The following is an 18,746-nucleotide window of genomic DNA, read 5'->3' on the forward strand; positions in this document are numbered from 1 at the left end:
AAACTGACAAGCTCCCTTCCAAGCCAAACTTAACATTTAGATTAAGATGGGAGATTAATTTTGAATAGATACCGTGCTTCCCCACACTGAGTTGGAAAGAGGACTTTCACTTGTTACACAGTGTGGTTTTAGGTACCGGTACATATTTTTTTTAAAAAGCAATCAAAAAGCCATGGCTTCCTTATTTTTGACAATTCAAATTAGTTTCATTAGCCTCCAACACTCATCCCGAAGACTTCAGCTCTACAAAGCACAGCACATCTCATCCCCAAGGGAGGAAGTGAGGCAGGGGTACGGAAAGAGAGACACATTTAAAAAAGAGATGATAAAAACAATGAGGAGTCATAGAAAGCGTGGAAGTGGGAACATTAAAAGGTTGGAAGGTTGGAGACATTAAAACCAAAAGCTGAGAAATAAATACAGTTCAGCAAACGCCTGTAGCCAGATATTCAAGGATGCAGGCTTGCACGTTCCAGCGTCAACATACCACACAGGGAGGCAGACAATGCAAAGATGGGAGGCTTTAAATCACATCCGGCTCCTCTGCTCAAAAGTAACTTTATCGGCATTTTCAACATGTGATTTAGCTCTAAAATGTTGTCTGGCCATCACCCAGATTCGACGGGGATGTGAACAGGAGAAAAACTCGACCTTAATACCACCACTTCTGTTTTCTTTGAAATGTCGGAGGAATGTTGGCATAAAAATGACTTGATTCACTGAAGGACATAAAAAGAAATGTGCTCCTCCACACAGAGGTCCCGCTGAGATGGTAAGAGTAGAAGTGTGGAAGGAAGGTTGCCCTTCAAAGCTCAAATTGTCTTCGAAAACAAACACTGCAGGGCAAAAGAGATGTGCAGAATATGTAAAAGTGTATATTTGTTTTTTTTTGACTGAATACATGATTATAAATAGGAGGTGGGGAACAGGACTTGCCTCTTAGAGATTGAGCAAATGCATTTTGAGAAAAGCATGTGTAAATTTCCTCAGCTGCACTTCACCTATTATAATTTCACAGAGTGGGTAAGAAAAAAGTGACTTTTCTAGTACTGACAAGGTCTTGCAGAGACACATCAGTAACAAAGCGCAGCATATTTTTCTTTCTGCAGTGTTGTTTTTTGTTTTTTTGTTTTTTGTAAAAAACTTGGACCGTGACAAGATTTTTCATGTTTTTTTTTGTTTCGTTTTTTTTTCTGTTTTATAATCTATGCTTGCATTTGTATACATTGCCTGTATTGTTGTCGGTACATTTATTGCACTTGTTCCTTAGGGGACAAGTTAAATAGTGTAAGCTGATCAAAATGTGATTGATTTTTGCATGAAAAGGTTTTATTAAAAGGTTTCTCATAAAACAGGCAGCACTGAGAGCATTTACGCAGACAAGTGTATTTTTAAAGTTTAAAACCATTGTTTTCCTCAGTTTCATTGCCGTAACTCCATCAGGATGGGCTTGGTAATCATAAGATTTGACCCAGCTTGTCCTTGAGGGGCTATGCAGTGCTGGTTGACAGGCATCAGCTTTGAGCATTTATTGGGGGGAGGGAGGGACCGAGCGTTTCATCCATGTATTCTTAATATGCAAATCGGCAGCCCCTGCCTCCTTTGTTAAACAAGGTTTGTACAGTGTGCCCCTCTCCCTTTATCATTCATCCTGCCAGCCTGCGGAAATGAAAAGCAATGCAAATACACCTGGCTTCCAGGAGTTGGCAGATAAAGCGCAGAGACCTTCAAACCGCAACGCGCCACCCGCCCCAGTTAGCCTTGACCGCGGGATGCAAATTATACCTGAGAAGCAAAAGAGGGACGCCGCAAGCTGCACAGGCGCAACACTGAGGCTCGAGATAGCAGAACTTTTCCTGGAGCAGGGTTAATTGGCAAAAAAATAATAAAAAAAATCAATAGAAAGGATTAAAAAGCAGGGGTTGTGACGTCCCATTAGAAAAAAAAAACGGCGGGCGTTTTTATGCCCCACGCCGCCTGAGCCCTGACGGTGAAACACAGCACAGTATTTTTTCTCGCCTCTCGTTTTGTCATTTTGCTTCCGGGCAAGGATGCGATCTTTTCCTCATCCAGGAACAACTGAACATCGCTTTATTAAGTCAGCTTTACATTCTCAGTACTCGCTGGGGCTCTGTAGACCCTTTTAGGAGCCGTGCAACTTCTTTATTTTTCCAGATTTGCTGGGTATCGGTGCTAAAACGATAAAATCCTGAGAGCTTAAAAGTTTTAGGTAAAGGAAACGCTTCAGGCAAATGTAAAAGAAAGTAAACAAAGCCTTTCACTGAGGAAAAGAAAAAAAAAGAAGATGAATGCTAAAAAGGCTGTATTTGCTGCTGCTTACTGCAAACTGAATCTATGTAGGACTGGAGAAGAAATCATTTCATTTAATCTAAAAACCTGCTAAACTATGATGATGTCCTATATGTGAAGTTTATTTTTTATTTTTTTCCCAACAAGCACCAATTGGTTTTGAAAGCCTCATCTGGCTGTGATGAGTTTAGTCATGTACCGTAATTATCTAAGTGCTGCTATAGCCGCACCTGAACCTCCATGTGGCACCTCTCATTTAGCACATCATTTATGGTTTATTTAAGCATTAAGCTTTCACGGTAATGTTCCGCGGGTTACTGCTGATGCTCGCTTCGCTTGACGTCCAGCCCCCTGTCTAACCCCCACCCCCATCCTTTGCCCCTTTATCTGACATTGTCAGCCCCAACGGGGCCTTCGTGTGGCCCGACTGCCCCGCGTGGAGCTTGTAGGAAGAGGAGACTATGAATAATACTTAGAGGTCAAAAAGGCAACAGTGATCTCCGGTCGCCAGGAAAGTGCACATCGAGCATTTCCTTTCCCGCTATGGCGGATTTGTTTGACACAAATGTAAAGAGAGAAGAATGAAGGCAGACGGAGAGCGAGTGAGACAGTTAAAGAGAGGTGGAGACAGTAAAGGAGATGAGGGGCCAAAAGGGATGATGGGAAATGGTAGGGCTTATGCAGCGTGTTTTTCACCTGCAGTTTGAGCACACTCGTAACAATCCCATCTATTTCCCCGAAGAGCCGAGTGCCGGCAGCAATATAAGCCACCGGCACTCCAAGGAGGCACAAACGACGTGACAAAGAGCTCTCATCTGTGATCGTTTAATTGATCATCTGACTAAGAGCTGAGGACTGCATTTTGTTCATAACGGAAAATAAAGAATCTGCTGAGGATTTTTTTTTTATTGTTTTCTTTCTCATTCATACCTGTTTCATCTTCAGGGCTGCGGTGCTGGTGTACGAGGGTCGGAATCCATCACCGGGCGAGACGCAGGGTCGGGTTGCCAGTCCATCACAGGGCCAACACAAAGACAGACGAGACGCCCAACCAGCAGGGAAATGATTGGTCACTAACGTACGCTACAATGTGCCCAACTTTGTTTCTGTACTCGCGCGAGTGCAGAGGTAGAACCTTCACTCAGGAGACTGGGATTCAGCAGCTGAAATGGTTAAAAACGTGGGCAGCGAGTCCGACAGGCGAGCAGGGAAACGAGGAAATACAGGACAGTATATACTCGCTGAGACAGGCGACACAATCAGGGAAGACGGCGAGAGACAGGTGACAATCAGCGAGAGGAGACAGGAGTAAAGTTGCTTTCATCAACGAAAATTATGACTAAATATCATCGTCGATGAACCTTTATCACCTGAGGAAAACAAGACGCAGCGAAAATAATGGTCATGTGACAATAACTATAATTAAATATATAATGCAATATCGTAGACGAATAAAAACAAACCTAAAATGTAGATTACAAAATAAAAACTCTCCTAAAATGTGTCTTCATTTTTGTTGACCAAAACGAGACGAGACGAAATGTTCTAACAAAGATCCTTAATGTCCATGTTTTAAGTAGTTTCCTCTGGTTTAGTTCTGCTGCTGGGTGACGTCACGTCCTCCATCCCAGTCGCTGCAGCGGGGAATCAGATCCAGAAGATGCAGCTGCAGGTTAGAGGCTGATGCCGTTAACGCAGAGCTCTAGGTTCACGTCAATTAAAAACAAAGTTAGATAGAGAAAGGGACCGATGGCCGGCCACGCAGGGATCTTCTCTGGGGCTGGGAGAAGAAGAACAAACCATCTTTGGATACACTTTCCTACATAGACGTGGAAAAGAAAACCCAATGTGTCATCGAAAAAGAAAAAGATGGGGAGAAATACGGAAAAATAAATACGTTGTAAACTCAAATTAGAGTCTTCTGTATCTAGAATGAATGTATTCTTGAATCTATAAGGTAACCAGAGCCGTCTGGGAGATTTGCGAGGCCCTGTGCGAAATGGCCGGGGGGGGGCCTCGAAATTTTTGGGTTTTTCGGGTCGGATCGGGTGTTTATATGTGCAATTTTAACTCTCCAATTAGAAAAATACTGGACACCTTCCCCTGCCTCATCATCATTTGACTTGCCTCGACGGGGGGCCCCATGGCTGCTTGAGACCCGGTCAGATTGGTGATTTTTCTAACAAATTTATCAAACGAGCCTTTCAGAGAGGCATTAAACTCTTCCATTTTCTTTAGTTTTTTTCTTTTTTCATCCCCTGATGGAAATTTCCTGAATCTGTCTCGTTCTCTCGACGTTGTGTGACAGTTTGTTCCAACTCCACCCGTCTGGATCAGAGCACCTTGTGTCTGCGCTTGGTCTGATCAGTTGTATGGAACAACAGACACGCGCATCATTGCACATATATTTATGCACAGACTAGTACACATTTAGGTCTGTAATGGAACGTGACTGTTGATATTTATAAGAGAAAGAAGGAAAAAAAAAAAATTCAATTTTTTTTTTTCAAAAACGGCCCATAGCGCGAGGCCCCTTGGGCGCGAGGCCCCGTGCGGTCGCACGGTTCGCACACCCTTTGCGGCGGCCCTGAAGGTAACAATAATATAATAATAAGATAACCTTGTTTGAATTGTAAAATGGGTTTGGCTGAATACAATCTTTGACTAAAACCAGACTATTGTCCTGGACAATTCTGACTAAAACTAGACTAAAATGCTCAGACTTTTAGTCGACTGAAACTTGACACGACTAAAAGGAGAATGAACGTGAATAAATACTAATAAAAACTAAAATGATAGCTTGACCCAAAGACTAGACTAAAACTAAAATTGAAACAGGCTTACAAAAACTACAATATACAGGAGACAGACGGGGAGAGGAAGAGAAAATAAAACCAAAAATCCTCAGAAAACCACATGATCCTGTACGGCCACGTCTTCCTTTACCCATCCTGTTTTTGTATTCATTAATTTATTTAGATCTACTTTAATCTATAACAGGATGATATTCACCAAGACAAATAATTCAGTTATTGCCGAGGTCTGGGACATGCTGTCAGCAGTTATCACAGTTACTGTGAGTCTACAGTTCATTTTCACTTCGTATACTTTCAGGGGTTCATTCTGAGGAGTGATGTGGGATTTTCTATGAAACAGGAAAAAAAAAGGTGTAATGCACAAAGGGAGGCGCAAATTGCCTGTAGTGATGAGATACGGGACGTTTGGAGAGAGCCGGTGGATTTTGTCTCTTTGAGGGTCACAGGGAAGATATTAAGATGAGCCACATTTATGTTTACGATAAAAATCCCCCACGACCAACTTTCCACGTTTTTTTTTGTTTCATCTTCTTCTTCTGACTGGTTCGTCTAAGTTAAGCAACAACGCATAAAAATCACAGTCATGGTTTCACGAGACACTTCTGAGGACTTCAGATTGACATTTGAATCTTAATATGAAAATAAGGGGTCCCGTAAAAAAAGTACACGTGAACAAAAACTCTGACACTCTTTAGGCGCACTTCTACGTAGAAAAACTTTTTTTAAAGAAAATACCTTTTTAAAAACAAGATCTAATTAAAATGTCCATCCCATCATTGGTGAAACACTGCGTATGTTGCAATAAATCTTCCAAACCTAAACCGATGAACTTGTATTGAAAGAATTCAACTGGAGGTGAAGTTTTAAAGATGTTTTTATTTAGTAAAAAATAAGCATTCTGTTTACATGTTCAACATTACACCACTAGATGAACCACTATTACTGAACGCATGATCCTGGTTTATGAAGTTATTATTCTAATCGTTATCGAGCAGGTATCACATTGTTGCTAACAGATGCAATGACGTTTTATTAATTACAGTAACATGCAGCTGAGACCCGGAAACAAACTAGCATTGCTGCGACGGTGGCGAACAGCTCAAACTAACAAAGTGCTTTTGGACGATGAAGCTGGCGGACCTGCTGGAGGAAATCCCCCCTCGGTTTTCGTCCTAACGGCCAATTGGAGTTCGCAGATCTGCGTTTTTGAGCTTTCCTGCATCATTTTCGCTAGGTAACCGGTTGAAACAACGTCGATGCACAGTGCTTGGTCGAGCGTATGAGCACACGACCAGGCCCTGCCAATACAAGCAAAACCACTTATAAATATTAGTAAACAGTCAACCGTGTGAACAGCAGTTGTTAATGTCACCTTCTAAAGATGCTGGATACATTGCTAAGCCCAGGATCTACTGAAGTGATAAATAACAGAGGAATAACCACTTGATTTTCACTACCATCCACCAGTAATGGGACTTTCTGCTCACCAGTGGGGTGAATGCAATCGGAGAAAACGCCCGCAAAGACGGCTTGCCGTTTGCAGAGTTCTCCGGTCGTACAACCCCCCCAGAGAGAGAGAGAGAGAGAGGAGAAAGAGGCTTGAGCTCGGCTCTACCTCGGTATCAGAGAAATGTGGACGTACGTGGATTTGTGTGTACCGAGATGGATGTCAGCAGTGTTTCTTACCTTTTACCGTTGTCCTTTTTGGGGTAATTTGTCTGCGTTTTGAACAACTGAAAACTTGTAAAACGGTTGAAGCAACTGATGCAGAAAATAAAACTGTTCAAAACTCTGGCAAGCGGTTTCACCTCAAAGACAAATGTAGTCCTCTCAACCAAAGGAAATATACATTTATTAAGCACAGTAATTACTCCGATAAGTTATACAGTATTTTCTTGAGTATTTATATTCAGTGCATGGATAGTATGAGTCAGCGTTCATCTGACGTCCTGATTTTAATATGTACGTTACTGGATACGCAGCTGACATGGTTCAGACGCTGCCGGATATCTATAAAATGACTTAAGTACATCGTCAGCCTCATCAGGTGACTCAAACAAGAGCTTTTACATGCAGGGAAGCAATTACAGTACCTCGCTCGCCTCGGGTTTACATTGGATGCTGCGTAATTGCAGAGTCCTGTTTGTGAGTCTTATTTTCCTCGTCTGCCTTGTTCAGTGTGCAACACGGACAGAAGAGGAGAGAAACAAAGAAAATGTAATGAAGAAAAACCTAACGTCAATGTCCCCCGCGATTCATTATGGTTTTCAATTTGGCGTCTCAAGAGCCAAGATTATATGTGGAAGGGAAAAAAAACATACTTCTGACCATGGCCAGGTTTATTGAAAACCCACACAGCTTTGAGCATTGTTGAATACTTGTTCGACCTCTGAATACTTCACAACACACTGTGGAAAAATGTGTTTTTAGAAAGCTTGTGCGTACCTCTTTATATAGTCCAATGTTAACAGTTCTCGTTTGCGCGGCTCTTAATGCTACCGAGTATTCATCAGTAATACATTTTGAAGGTAAACCTTTCAAAAGTACAAAGTACCACTGTCCACCCCCTCACAGCACACGCGATTCAACATACATGTGGTTCGTGGTACTTTTACAAGATAAGGAAAAGAACAAGCTGTACCCATCAGAATTATAACTCCTTTCATCACAATAAAAATAAAAGGTTTAAATTGTCTATAAGGTTAAACCTAAAAAATGCAGTTTATCAACTCATCTGAAAACATAACAACCAAATTCGAGTTGCATGGGTTCTTACATAATAAAATGTTTATATCCTGCTTTAAAAACATATATTAGTGCTTGCATTAAACTCACTTGTGAGTAAAGTGTTTCCATTATTAAAAGTAATAATATTAATAACATACATATTTCTCATTTGCTAATTGTGATGCTGAACTTTGCCATGTATCTTCAGACGTCTGTATTATTATAAATTAGTGGTAAACATTCACGTTGCTGTCTCTCCGAGGCAGGTTCTCCATTGTTGCATAACCGGCGGCAGTCGAGGCGGCTGCAGCGCCTCCGTCTCATCGTTTGATGTGCGACTGAGGTTTCCAACTAATGTGAGCTGAGTATTAACAAGGTTGGTATGTGCTTCGTGGAGCTGAGAGACCGCGGCGAGCAGCGGAGCAGATATCTGACATTTACGGTACAGTACTTGGCAAAGGCAATACTCTAAAATCTGGCACAAAGACATTTCATTTGATCAAGTAAATTTGCAATAATTACAGTAACTTCAGAGTGCAAATATAGATTTCGAATTGACTGGTTTGCAGTGCTTCAGCATCCAATCTCTGCTAACGTGACCATCCCAAATATCGGCATTGGAAGCTCTTTAAAGCATTTTTTTTGCAACAAAATGGGGGGGAAAAAAAAGGTAGTTTTGCTTTTCTTTTTCTTCTAAGCAAGCACAGATTCAATTCAGAGCACAACTGAGGGTCTCATATTCACATTGAATGGGATGAGAAGTGGAGGCCGAGCCAACAAAGCGTTATGCTAATGTGCTTTGCGATGCGATTGTCGTCCCCAGGTTTCTGCCCTCAACAGATGGGAACTCTCCCACAGGATCAGATAGAACATGTCCATTTCCAACTCTGCAGAGCATGGCAGATTCAACAAAGGCTTCCCGTCAAAGGCGTGCTGTCCACTGGTGCTCAAACAGAAGTCCTTTGCATGAAATAAATGTGGCAGAGCACTCTCGGCCTTGATGAGGTTTAAAGTGAGGCGTATCAGTCGTAACTAAGGCAGGAGGAAGAACCGCATCAGAATAATGATTTGGAACTTATCTGCAGAGACCTTTGTCACTGCTGGCAAGATGATAACGCAATTCTGAGCATTCAAAACATTCCTTTTTTTCTGCTGATGGTGCCCGCCATAACCAGCATGACTTTGCTTGCTTTTTCCACGGGCAAAATGTTACAAAGTTAATTAAATTCCGTTGAATTTATGGAGCAGGTGATTCAAAGCTGAGCTGGGCAGATATCTATAAATATACATTGCCTTGCATTACAGCGTCGGCATCACACCGTCAGCGGGAGCTGCCATACCATTAGAATATTTTCTAAAGAGTCTCCGCTTGCTCTTGCACCTGCGGCGGCTCCTTCTTTAATCCGGCGAAAACCTTTTCCCCCGGATATGACGGCCGCGGAGATCACCCTGTCCCTGCGGGCCGACTCCCTCTCACAAGAACGTCCCCGAACCCACAGCTCTGGATCGTCGCTGAGTTCGTAGATAGATCCGTCCTCCACGCTGTGCTCCAGAGACTCCAGGGAGGAGTCGGACGCCTCGTCTCCCTGCGCCGTTAACGGCCACCCGGGCAGCCCTGAGGTGGAGCGCAGCTTGTACTGCAGCAGGACGCCGCGGCCCTTACCTTTCTCCTCTCCCTTGGAGGAGCTGGACTGCTGCAGCGACTCCTGGGACGAGGTGTCGCTGCGGTCCTCCCCCCCGCAGGCCGAGTCCGGGCTCTCCCCGATGGAATCCCTCTTCAGGAGCTCGGGAGACAGCGTGCTGGAAGAGGCCACGAGGAAGTCCACAGGCCCGCAGTGTGCGTTGAGAGAGATCTTCCCCTTCCCTGTAGCAGGCAGGCAGAAATCCTACTCAGACCAAATCCACAAGAATGATACGCAAGCTGCAGAATGAACTGATGGAACGGAAAATCGCTTGGACGTAGCGTAACATCGTGTCATTCCACATTATTTATCATAAACATGCAACTGTTCGCCTCTTGTGTGGAGCATTTACATAAAATGATCCAGTATCACACACAAAATTTCCGGTTGTTGTTTTGGATGAAGGTCTAAATTGGAATAATAATATTAATCAAGTTTGGAAAAGATCAATGAAAATGCTTGGCATACTGAAAAAGGTTTGTCCCTTGATCCATTCCTCTGCTCACTTGACTGTATTATAGTTTCCTATTTCCATACTATATATGAATTACTGCGATATTGTCTGGTCTGCAACTTATCCAACTTTTCTCAACAAATTACTGATAATCCAAAAAAGATTCTTAAGAACGATTTTTCAGTCTGGTAGACACGAATCATCTGCACCTCTTTTTATGAAATATTCACTATTATCCATTCATAAACTTCATGTTTTTCACTCATGCTTGTTTGTGCATAAATTTATCAATAGAAAACAAGATTTTCCTGTCACTTTCCAGCAGTTTTTTACTTTTTCATCTGATTTTAATTCATATCCGACTAGACACAGTGGCAATCTTCATTTACCCTCGAACATCTGGTCATCAATTTAATATTACATTTAGATCCAAAACTCTGGAATGACTTGAATGTGTCGCTGAAGTCAACATTATCTTTTACCTCCTTTAGAAAGTTATTAAAAAAACATCTTATTCTGTCTTAAGCTGGGCATACACTGTGTGATATTTTAAATCGTTTGATTCAGCCCCATCTCAAACTGCACGACTAGATCGCTGAGTTCAAAGGTTCACAGCCCACGATTTATGGTCTCACACTGTACGACCCGATGCTCTGATGCGACCCGTCTGCTCACACTATACGATCATAACCCTCACATCGGACTTCTGTATACCGGAACTGCAACGTCAAAAAGAAGAGGAGGAACCCGGAAGTGGGAGACACCGAAGATGCTCAGTAAAAACAAACGCGCTGCCTTGGCAATTTGTGCCATTCTGTGTAGCAATAAATCAAAAAAGAAAAGACGACGTCGTGTTTGGACAAGGAATTGGCTGGGCAGACGTGGGAAATACGGTCTTTCAATCCTTCAGCGAGAACTGGAAGTAAGCAGCAAGTTGTATTGGTCTAATGTGCTATATGTAGCCGTTGCTGGCAGCAACGGCTACATATAGCACGTTAGACCAATACTATCTACTGTATACGTACGTTTTGGCACTTTTTCTGTCTTTTTTTTTTATTGCGCATGCCCTCTGCGAAAGGATGAGTCCAATCGGGTCGTAGCTGCTTCAACTGTGCGGTTCCTTCACGAGGAGATACCAGGATTTCAAACACGTTTGATTTTCTTGCGAGCACACGATTCATGATCGGGAGCTCATCGTGAGGTGTTAATCTCTCGTCGTGAGGTGTTAATCTCCAGTGTTGGGCAAGTTACATCCAAAATATAATACATTATATATTACTAGTTACTGTCATTTGAAAGTAATTAGTTACATTACAATATTACTATATCTGAATTGTAATGCGTTACACTACTTGTGTATTAAGTGAAAATTTACTTGAAACAGGTGAAAATTGTCAAATAAGTTATTTTTCTGGTGTTATTTTTCTGGTGATGACTCTAAATGTTGAAATAGCAGTAAAACCACATTCATTGATGAAATGACATAAGGGATGGAAAGGAGGGATGGCAGTTTTACAGGGGGGATGATTTGGACCGTTTTTATTTCAGGGGGGATGATTTGGACTGTTTTTATTTCAGGGGGGATGATTTGGACCGTTTTTATTTCAGGGGGGGATGATTTGGACTGTTTTTATTTCAGGGGGGATGATTTGGACCGTATTTATTTCAGGGGGGGATGATTTGGACTGTTTTTATTTCAGGGGGGATGATTTGGACCGTTTTAATTTCAGGGGGGGATGATTTGGACTGTTTTTATTTCAGGGGGGATGATTTGGACCGTTTTTATTTCAGGGGGGATGATTTGGACTGTTTTTATTTCAGGGGGGATGATTTGGACCGTTTTAATTTCAGGGGGGGTGCCATCACATCACCCCTCATCCCCCCTCAACTCGAATAGGCCTACTGCTCACACGGAACTCAGAACTTCTTCATAAATAACTCCCAGAGAGAAAAAAAACACCAGCAAGCTAACGAACAAACCAATAAAGCTCTCAGAGTTAACAAAACGAACCAGCAATCAACAACTCGCAGCTGTTTTAACCTCTCCTCCTGATGGGCTGCAGGTGTGGTTTAAGGCTGATTTATGGTTCCGCGTTACACCAACGCAGGCCATACGCCGTGGGTTACGCGACCTACTGCGTACCCTACGGCGAAAGCTCTGCGTCGATTTAACGCGGAACCATAAATCCGCTCTCACAGCGCGACTGACTGTGAGCCCGGCTTGTGCTCCTCGCCGCGCGCAGCTCCTCGCCGACTCCGCGCTCATATATATTTAATAAATGTATAAAGCCCATATATTAATAAAGCCTCACTTGGCCGAGCCCTAACGCTGAGAGACCATGGTAGATTTAAGTTACACGCGGACACGCCGCACTGTTGACTTTTCCCTGCCGGCTCTGCTCACTGAACAGTCCCCACACAAACAGTGTCCAGCGGCGCTACGTTCCGCCGCGCCGCGTTCCCAACGCTTTTTTCTGTTGTCGGGATGTTTCGCGGACGCGGTGTTGGTGAATTCTTTAGAAAACAACAGCTAAACGGGTTAAAATGCGTTGTAACGCGTGTTACTTAGATTGTAACGAGTAAAATATTACCGAACATTTATTAGTAATGCGTTATATTACTGCGTTACAGCAAATAGTAATACATTACTGTAATTGCGTTACTTTTGTAACGCGTTACCCCCAACACTGTTAATCTCTCGTCGTGAGGTGTTAATCTCTCGTCGTTACCCCACGTATACTGCACGAGGCACGACCAACGATTGGGTCGAAATCCGGCCCGATCCAAGAAATAGTCGCACGAGTGGAAAATCGGTTTAAAACGAGCCGACAATCGCACTGTGTCTGCCCGGCTTTAACCTTCAATGTCTATCTTTAATGTAATCCAGACCTTGTAACCATGTTCTCTTTTACATATATATATATATAATTTTTTTAATTTGTTGTACATTATTTTTGTTATTTCATCACAGTTGTTGATGGGAGTGGAATTCTGTACAAGCCCTTCGAGCTTCGTTCCCTCCATGCACTGATTAAAAAAAAAATTGTGCTAAATAAATAAATGAAAATGAAATGAAAATGACAAACTAGATTACTACAAGGTGGAAGAGTGAAATGTATGTGATGCTACGCTTTGGTTCAAAATTAAGCTGAACACAAATCATGTTTGTGTCACCGTCGGGTCCAGAGGCTCGAGCCGTTTCTGCAAGTACTGCCAATCACAAACCGTGGCGTGAACATCAGTGGTTTGTATCCAATATCATCTCTGCAAAGTAAACGCCAATGATGCTATAAAACTCCAAGGAAATCAGATTAGTCAGGGTTCTTTTTACTGTAGGTGAAACCTCAACAGTCAGAGCTGACTCACTGTCCCTCCGAAAAAGGGAAGGAAAAAAAAGCATAAAAATCCCTCTCAAGGTGATGCTGAGCCGTACCTTTTATCTTGGGGATGCCCTCCAGTTTGGGAACCGGCAGAGTGATGATGAAGCCTTGAGCTGTTCCCACCCACAACAGTCCTTGGCAAATTAGCAGGCTTGTGACTCGCATGCTCTTCTGACCTGCGAAACGAAAGAATTGACAGAAAACTGAGGTCCATTGAAATGTATATATTTAGTTTTTTCTTCCCCTTATACATGCATCCCTTGTTCTTACATTCCTCGTCTGCTCTTTTTACTTTACCTGATGCATTTCTGCCTCACTATGTAAATGAGGAGGACTGCTCCTCTACTATTGGTCAATAAACAGGAAGAAGCAGGATCGGTCCAAAATGAAGACTAATGCGCAACCTAAAGACTAAATACTAGAACTAGTAATAATAATGATTTCCAGATTTATAGTTAATATCATTTCTTTGTTTGTTTTTATAATGTCCCTTTGACCACCCTTACACCACGTAACATTAATAGATCCTCTTAGAAATTCACCCATTAGACAATATTCAGTCTTCAGCTGATGGTGTAAACAAAAATGTAGTGAGAGCAGCATTATACAAACACTTCAACCAATGTGGGTTAGGTGTGTATGTTTATCCCAGTGTGTCCCCACCGGTTGTGCATTAGCAAATGAGGAGGGCTGCTCCTCTACCATTGGTCAATAGACAGGAAGAAGCAGGATCGGGCCAAAATCAATACTATTGCACTATGGGTGGTGACTCATACTGGGATAAACATACACGCCCTCCACATTGGTTGAAGTGTTTGTATAATGCTGCTCTCACTACCTTTTTTTGTTTACACCATCAGCCCTCACTGAAGACTGAATATTGTCTAATGGGTGAATTTCTAAGAGGATCTTTTAATGTTACGTGGTGTAGGGCTGGTCAAAGGGACATTATGAAAACAAAAAAAGAAACTAGTGTATATTAACTATAAATCTGGACATCATTATTATTATTATTAGTTCTAGTATTCAGTCTTTAGGTTGCGCATTAGTCTTAATTTTGGCCCGATACTGCTCCTTACTGTTTATTGACCAATGGAAGAGGAGCAGCCCTCCTCATTTGCATAATGAGGCAGAAATGCATCAGGTCAAGTAAAAAGAGGAAACGTGGGAATGTAAAAACAAGGGATGCATGTACAAGGAAAAGGAAAAACAAAAATATCTACATTTCTGCTTTTATTTTTAATTATGTCCGTTTTGGTCCTCCGGAGCGGTTAACTCGTAGCTGACACGGTAACATTCTTATGCTTGTATCATGTTTAGTGAAATGGAAACTTTTATCGTTGGCCAGTTAAGTATTTAACTAAATGTTATCCATGTAATTTGGACTAATGCAACACTTTTCAGCTCAGCCACTGAGGGCTCGGGTTATTTAAACTGGTTCCGTCTACAGGATTTAATAACTATCATAGAACCAAAATATGGTATTATTTATTTCAATTCAGATCCGTTTTTATGGCTGTAATAATTTAATACTTTTTGAATTTGAGCGTTTTTTAAATATTGAGCTTCGACATGTTCACGTGCTACTGCACAACCGTTAATCTCACGAGCGCGTTTCACCTCTGAGCTTCACTTCTGTTGCTTCTCAAGGAAACCAGCTGGCCTGTCTTTCTTTTGTTCTCTCTTTTTTTCCCTCCACCGCTAATACGCCTTCTGGGTGATATAATCACAAAACACATTGTACACAGTCGTGCACCATCAGCATAACATATCTATCTGCCTGTCACCAATTAATAATTTAATGAATAATAACTTCAATAATAGCTGCTGGCTCTTCAGCAGCAGACTGTCTGCACAATCTGCTGCGAACTGAGAAAATAAGACGAAGACCCCAGTCAGCAGCTAATCTTCCCAACTTTATCAAAGTGGAGTCGAGGAGGTTAGTTTCCAACCCAGACGCACTAATGACCAGTAGAGATGAATATTTTCTGGTCCCTCAGCTGAAGAAAATAAGTGATCTAGTAGGTGTCTGTATTTCTTCTTCTTTGTTTTTGAAATATGTCGACTATTTCACAACTAATTTTGAGATTTTTATTTTACTCCACTACATCGAGGATAAAATAATGCAGTGATTTCCTGCAGTTGAAGTTAAATTTTGATCTTATTTCATGTGCATGACTCAGAGGAGGACGTATATTCTCGTCAGACCTGTTTTTTTGGCGCTGCATTAGTGATGGCTGAGAATAATTGCAGACTCTTATTATACAAGCGCATCCTTTGTTTCCAGTTAACAAAGGGGGTGAAGGCATTGTTCGGCGTGGATTTATTTTTGCATTTCTTATGTGGTCCCTCAGCTTTTGGATCCAACTGCGGCCTAGTTATATATAGAGCCATTTACCATAATATCCATGGCAACAGTAATTGAATTACATCAACACTCATTTGAACACAACTAAGAGGCTGCTCATTTACATGCGTCGTTGTGTTTATGTTTGTTCCGTGTCATGTTCGGATTATTGTGTTTTGCTAGAATGGCTCAACGGTGTCATCAATTAATTCATTACACCGTGCGGAGATTAATCATCTCAAGCACGAAACTGATGCTGCGCGTTACCGACAACGGGCAGAAAAGGATTTCATCTACAAAAGGTCGCAGCAGCATGTTGGGTAAAAATGGCAAAAATGGCCTTTTTATTTCAAAAAAATATCTTCCACCTGCTCACACTGCCCGAGAACCTATTTGTACTTTTGGTTAGAGAGCTTAAAAGCTAGAGAGATGCTCGTGAACACCCACTCTAAGGTTAGCATGAAATCTGAAGTTAAGTCGGAGGATGTGGGCTCCAAGCTTTGTCTTCAGAACGGCGATAAAGAAGGATAATGACAAATGCACTTGAGATTAAGGAGGTATAGCTACCCCTCAAGCAATCTTGCACCTCCGGTTTTTGCAGCAATGTACACACTCTGCAGTGCGTAGGGAGTTGATCGTAGGAGCAAGTACTTTGCTTCAAAAAGATGATGTCTCCAAAGATACATTTTCCCCCCACAGTATGTCACTCAGGACTTGATTTTGGAATATTATTTTCTCACCCTGAGGATAGGACTATTAAAGCCATTAGTGTATTAGATATCAGCAGTTTCCTCTGCCTCCGAAAGTTCTCTGTTGTTTACCGCAACGGAGAATTCCCTGTTGAATATAAATCACATTAAGGGGGAGAGGATTATGGGGTATATCATTACTGCGTGTCCTAGCAAAAGTCAAGGAGAAACCTTGGGGAGCAGAGACCCAGTCATGGAGTAAAAACTATAAAAATTTCATGTTCAGTATCCGTGGTTTTAGGGCGTCGGGGGAATCCTCTTTCCTCCAGTGACCTCAGCAAATCGTAGCCGAAGTCAAAGATCCTGCTCTTTTAGCGGACCCTGAAGACATGAGCCTGGAAGTTTTAAATCCTGTAACTTCCCCCCAGGGTCGAGCCCTAAAAGCCACCCTCCTTTAAAACTGCTGCATATTTCAGGAGAGAAGACTGGTGCTCGGCAAAAAATGACCTCTGGGGCACTGGTTTCCCCCTCATGCCGTGATGGCGGGAGCTTCTTTCACCTTCAAGTCCCGTCTCCAACAAAAGAGAGGGAACTTGGATCTGACAGATACGAGGTTCATGAGTGAAACACCTGTTGTTCTTTCTATCCTCAACTCTCAATGGAAAACCTTCTTTTTATTTTCCTGATATGATGGAGTGCCGCGAGAGCTTTGAATATTTGTTTAAATGATTCAGCTGCAGCCAGGTATGACTCAATAAAAAGGACAAGCTATTCTGTATCCAGGCGCATTTTAGGCAATTCCTTTAAACAAAAATAAAAAAGCTGACCACCTGAACAAGCCTGAGGCCTGCTCACGCTGAGTCACATGTTCTGTTCTTACCTTCTTTTAATCATTTCAAGTACGCTTCTGACGGTGATTTTGTTTCCTGTGTTTTTTTCCCTTTTTAAAAATAGGTCAATGATGAAGAGAAATCTTCTAGATGTATAAGCTGTAATGTTGTCTTTCTTTCTTTATTTGATATGGAGTGAAGATTCTGAAAACAGGCTCATGCATCTATCTCTCTAAACAGCCACCGTTGCTGATAAATATTTTACTCCATATGAATGAAGGCACGGCGGGAATAAAGGAGTATCTGTGCAATCTGATACGAACGGCAGTGAGAACTGGAGCGACAAAGATTTCAAAATAGCGGGGGAAAAATGAGACGGAGAGCAGGATATTAATTCATGGGGGAAAACCGTGCAGAGGGGGACAAAGGTCAACTGGGCATCACTGTGAACGAGGACGGATTTAACCTCCAAAGATGCAAGGCAATTTCTTTTTTCTTGTTGCTTTGGGTCCCCGTTAAGAAATTAAATATTATGATATAGACAACAAAACATGCGATGTCCACATATGTGTACGCCAGGTCTTAGGAAGCTGAGCAAATGTGAAGATGTTTCTACGGTAACCGTCTGCGTGAAGGACCGTCGTGAATTAATGTTTTGGCGGCCAGTTTACTGCTGCCAAATGACATTGTTTGGTTTTTCTCCTCATCTCTCGCCTTTCCATTTTTCAGAAGTCTAATTGTCTTCTTTCAGCGTATGACAGTTTTGAAATCCCTGAGGTAGATGCTTCTGCAGGTCACTCACAAGAGCCGAAAAACCCAAGGAGAGATCAGTTACTGCAGCCTACAGTGTAGAAACATCCACTGATTTATTGTTTGAAAAGAAAAAGAAAAGTGTTTGTTACACTCGGTGCAGCGCTTTGGGATTGAGCTGACCTCTGGACATGGAGGTCAGCCTCCATATGCAGAGCTAGTGATGTGAGATGCTTGTGTACCAGTGCTGAGCAGCGTCGAGCGCGTTGAGACGTTGATTTCCTGCAGAAGCTCCAGTGTTTCCGTGTGAAAGAGACGAATGGAGGAACCCTCTGAGAACGCCATCCACACGCCTCCTCCGGCGCACGCCATGTGTGCAACGCTGACCATCGGGTCGGGATGGACTTCAAATTTCTATGAAAGAATACATAATTTCACTTTAAAATTCAGATCGATGCATCATTTACACAAAGGGGAAGCAAGCCTTGCAAAACAAAACACTTGAACTGCACCTCGCCTCAGTGTAGTTGTTCAGAATGTCGTCTTGTTGTTTTCACTTCCATCTCATTCGTAAGGAGTTCAGCAACAACCATGTGGTAGTGATAGAAACGGAACAATAGTGTAGCAAAGGAAAGTGGAGACTGCAGACATTCTTCTGAATATAGTGTTTATCTCTGCAGCGTCGGAAAGGCTGTCTTGATCATGTTTTAAGGTTAGTAGAAGCTCTCTGAATTGTTCATACAGACGTGATCTTGACAGGC

At 42.3% G+C, this 18,746-nt stretch overlaps 1 protein-coding gene across 4 annotated transcripts in view; it reads right to left on the reverse strand.

The window, feature by feature from the left end:
- Nucleotides 1–6,956: 6,956 nt before the first annotated feature.
- The window catches only part of arhgef10la (Rho guanine nucleotide exchange factor (GEF) 10-like a), a 164,678-nt gene continuing 152,888 nt past the window's right edge, over nt 6,957–18,746 (reverse strand). For all 4 annotated transcript variants that reach the window (XM_061726952.1, XM_061726951.1, XM_061726950.1 and 1 more), the window contains 3 exons: nt 18,228–18,399; nt 13,423–13,545; nt 6,957–9,717 (listed from right to left, as the gene is read on the reverse strand). In XM_061726952.1, the coding sequence (XP_061582936.1) occupies nt 9,167–9,717; nt 13,423–13,545; nt 18,228–18,399 (846 nt within the window). In that variant the 3' untranslated portion in view covers nt 6,957–9,166. The remainder of the gene's footprint in view (nt 9,718–13,422; nt 13,546–18,227; nt 18,400–18,746) is intronic.

The sequence above is a fragment of the Cololabis saira genome, chromosome 8 (assembly GCF_033807715.1).
Source record: "Cololabis saira isolate AMF1-May2022 chromosome 8, fColSai1.1, whole genome shotgun sequence".
In the NCBI taxonomy this organism is placed as follows: domain Eukaryota; kingdom Metazoa; phylum Chordata; class Actinopteri; order Beloniformes; family Belonidae; genus Cololabis; species Cololabis saira.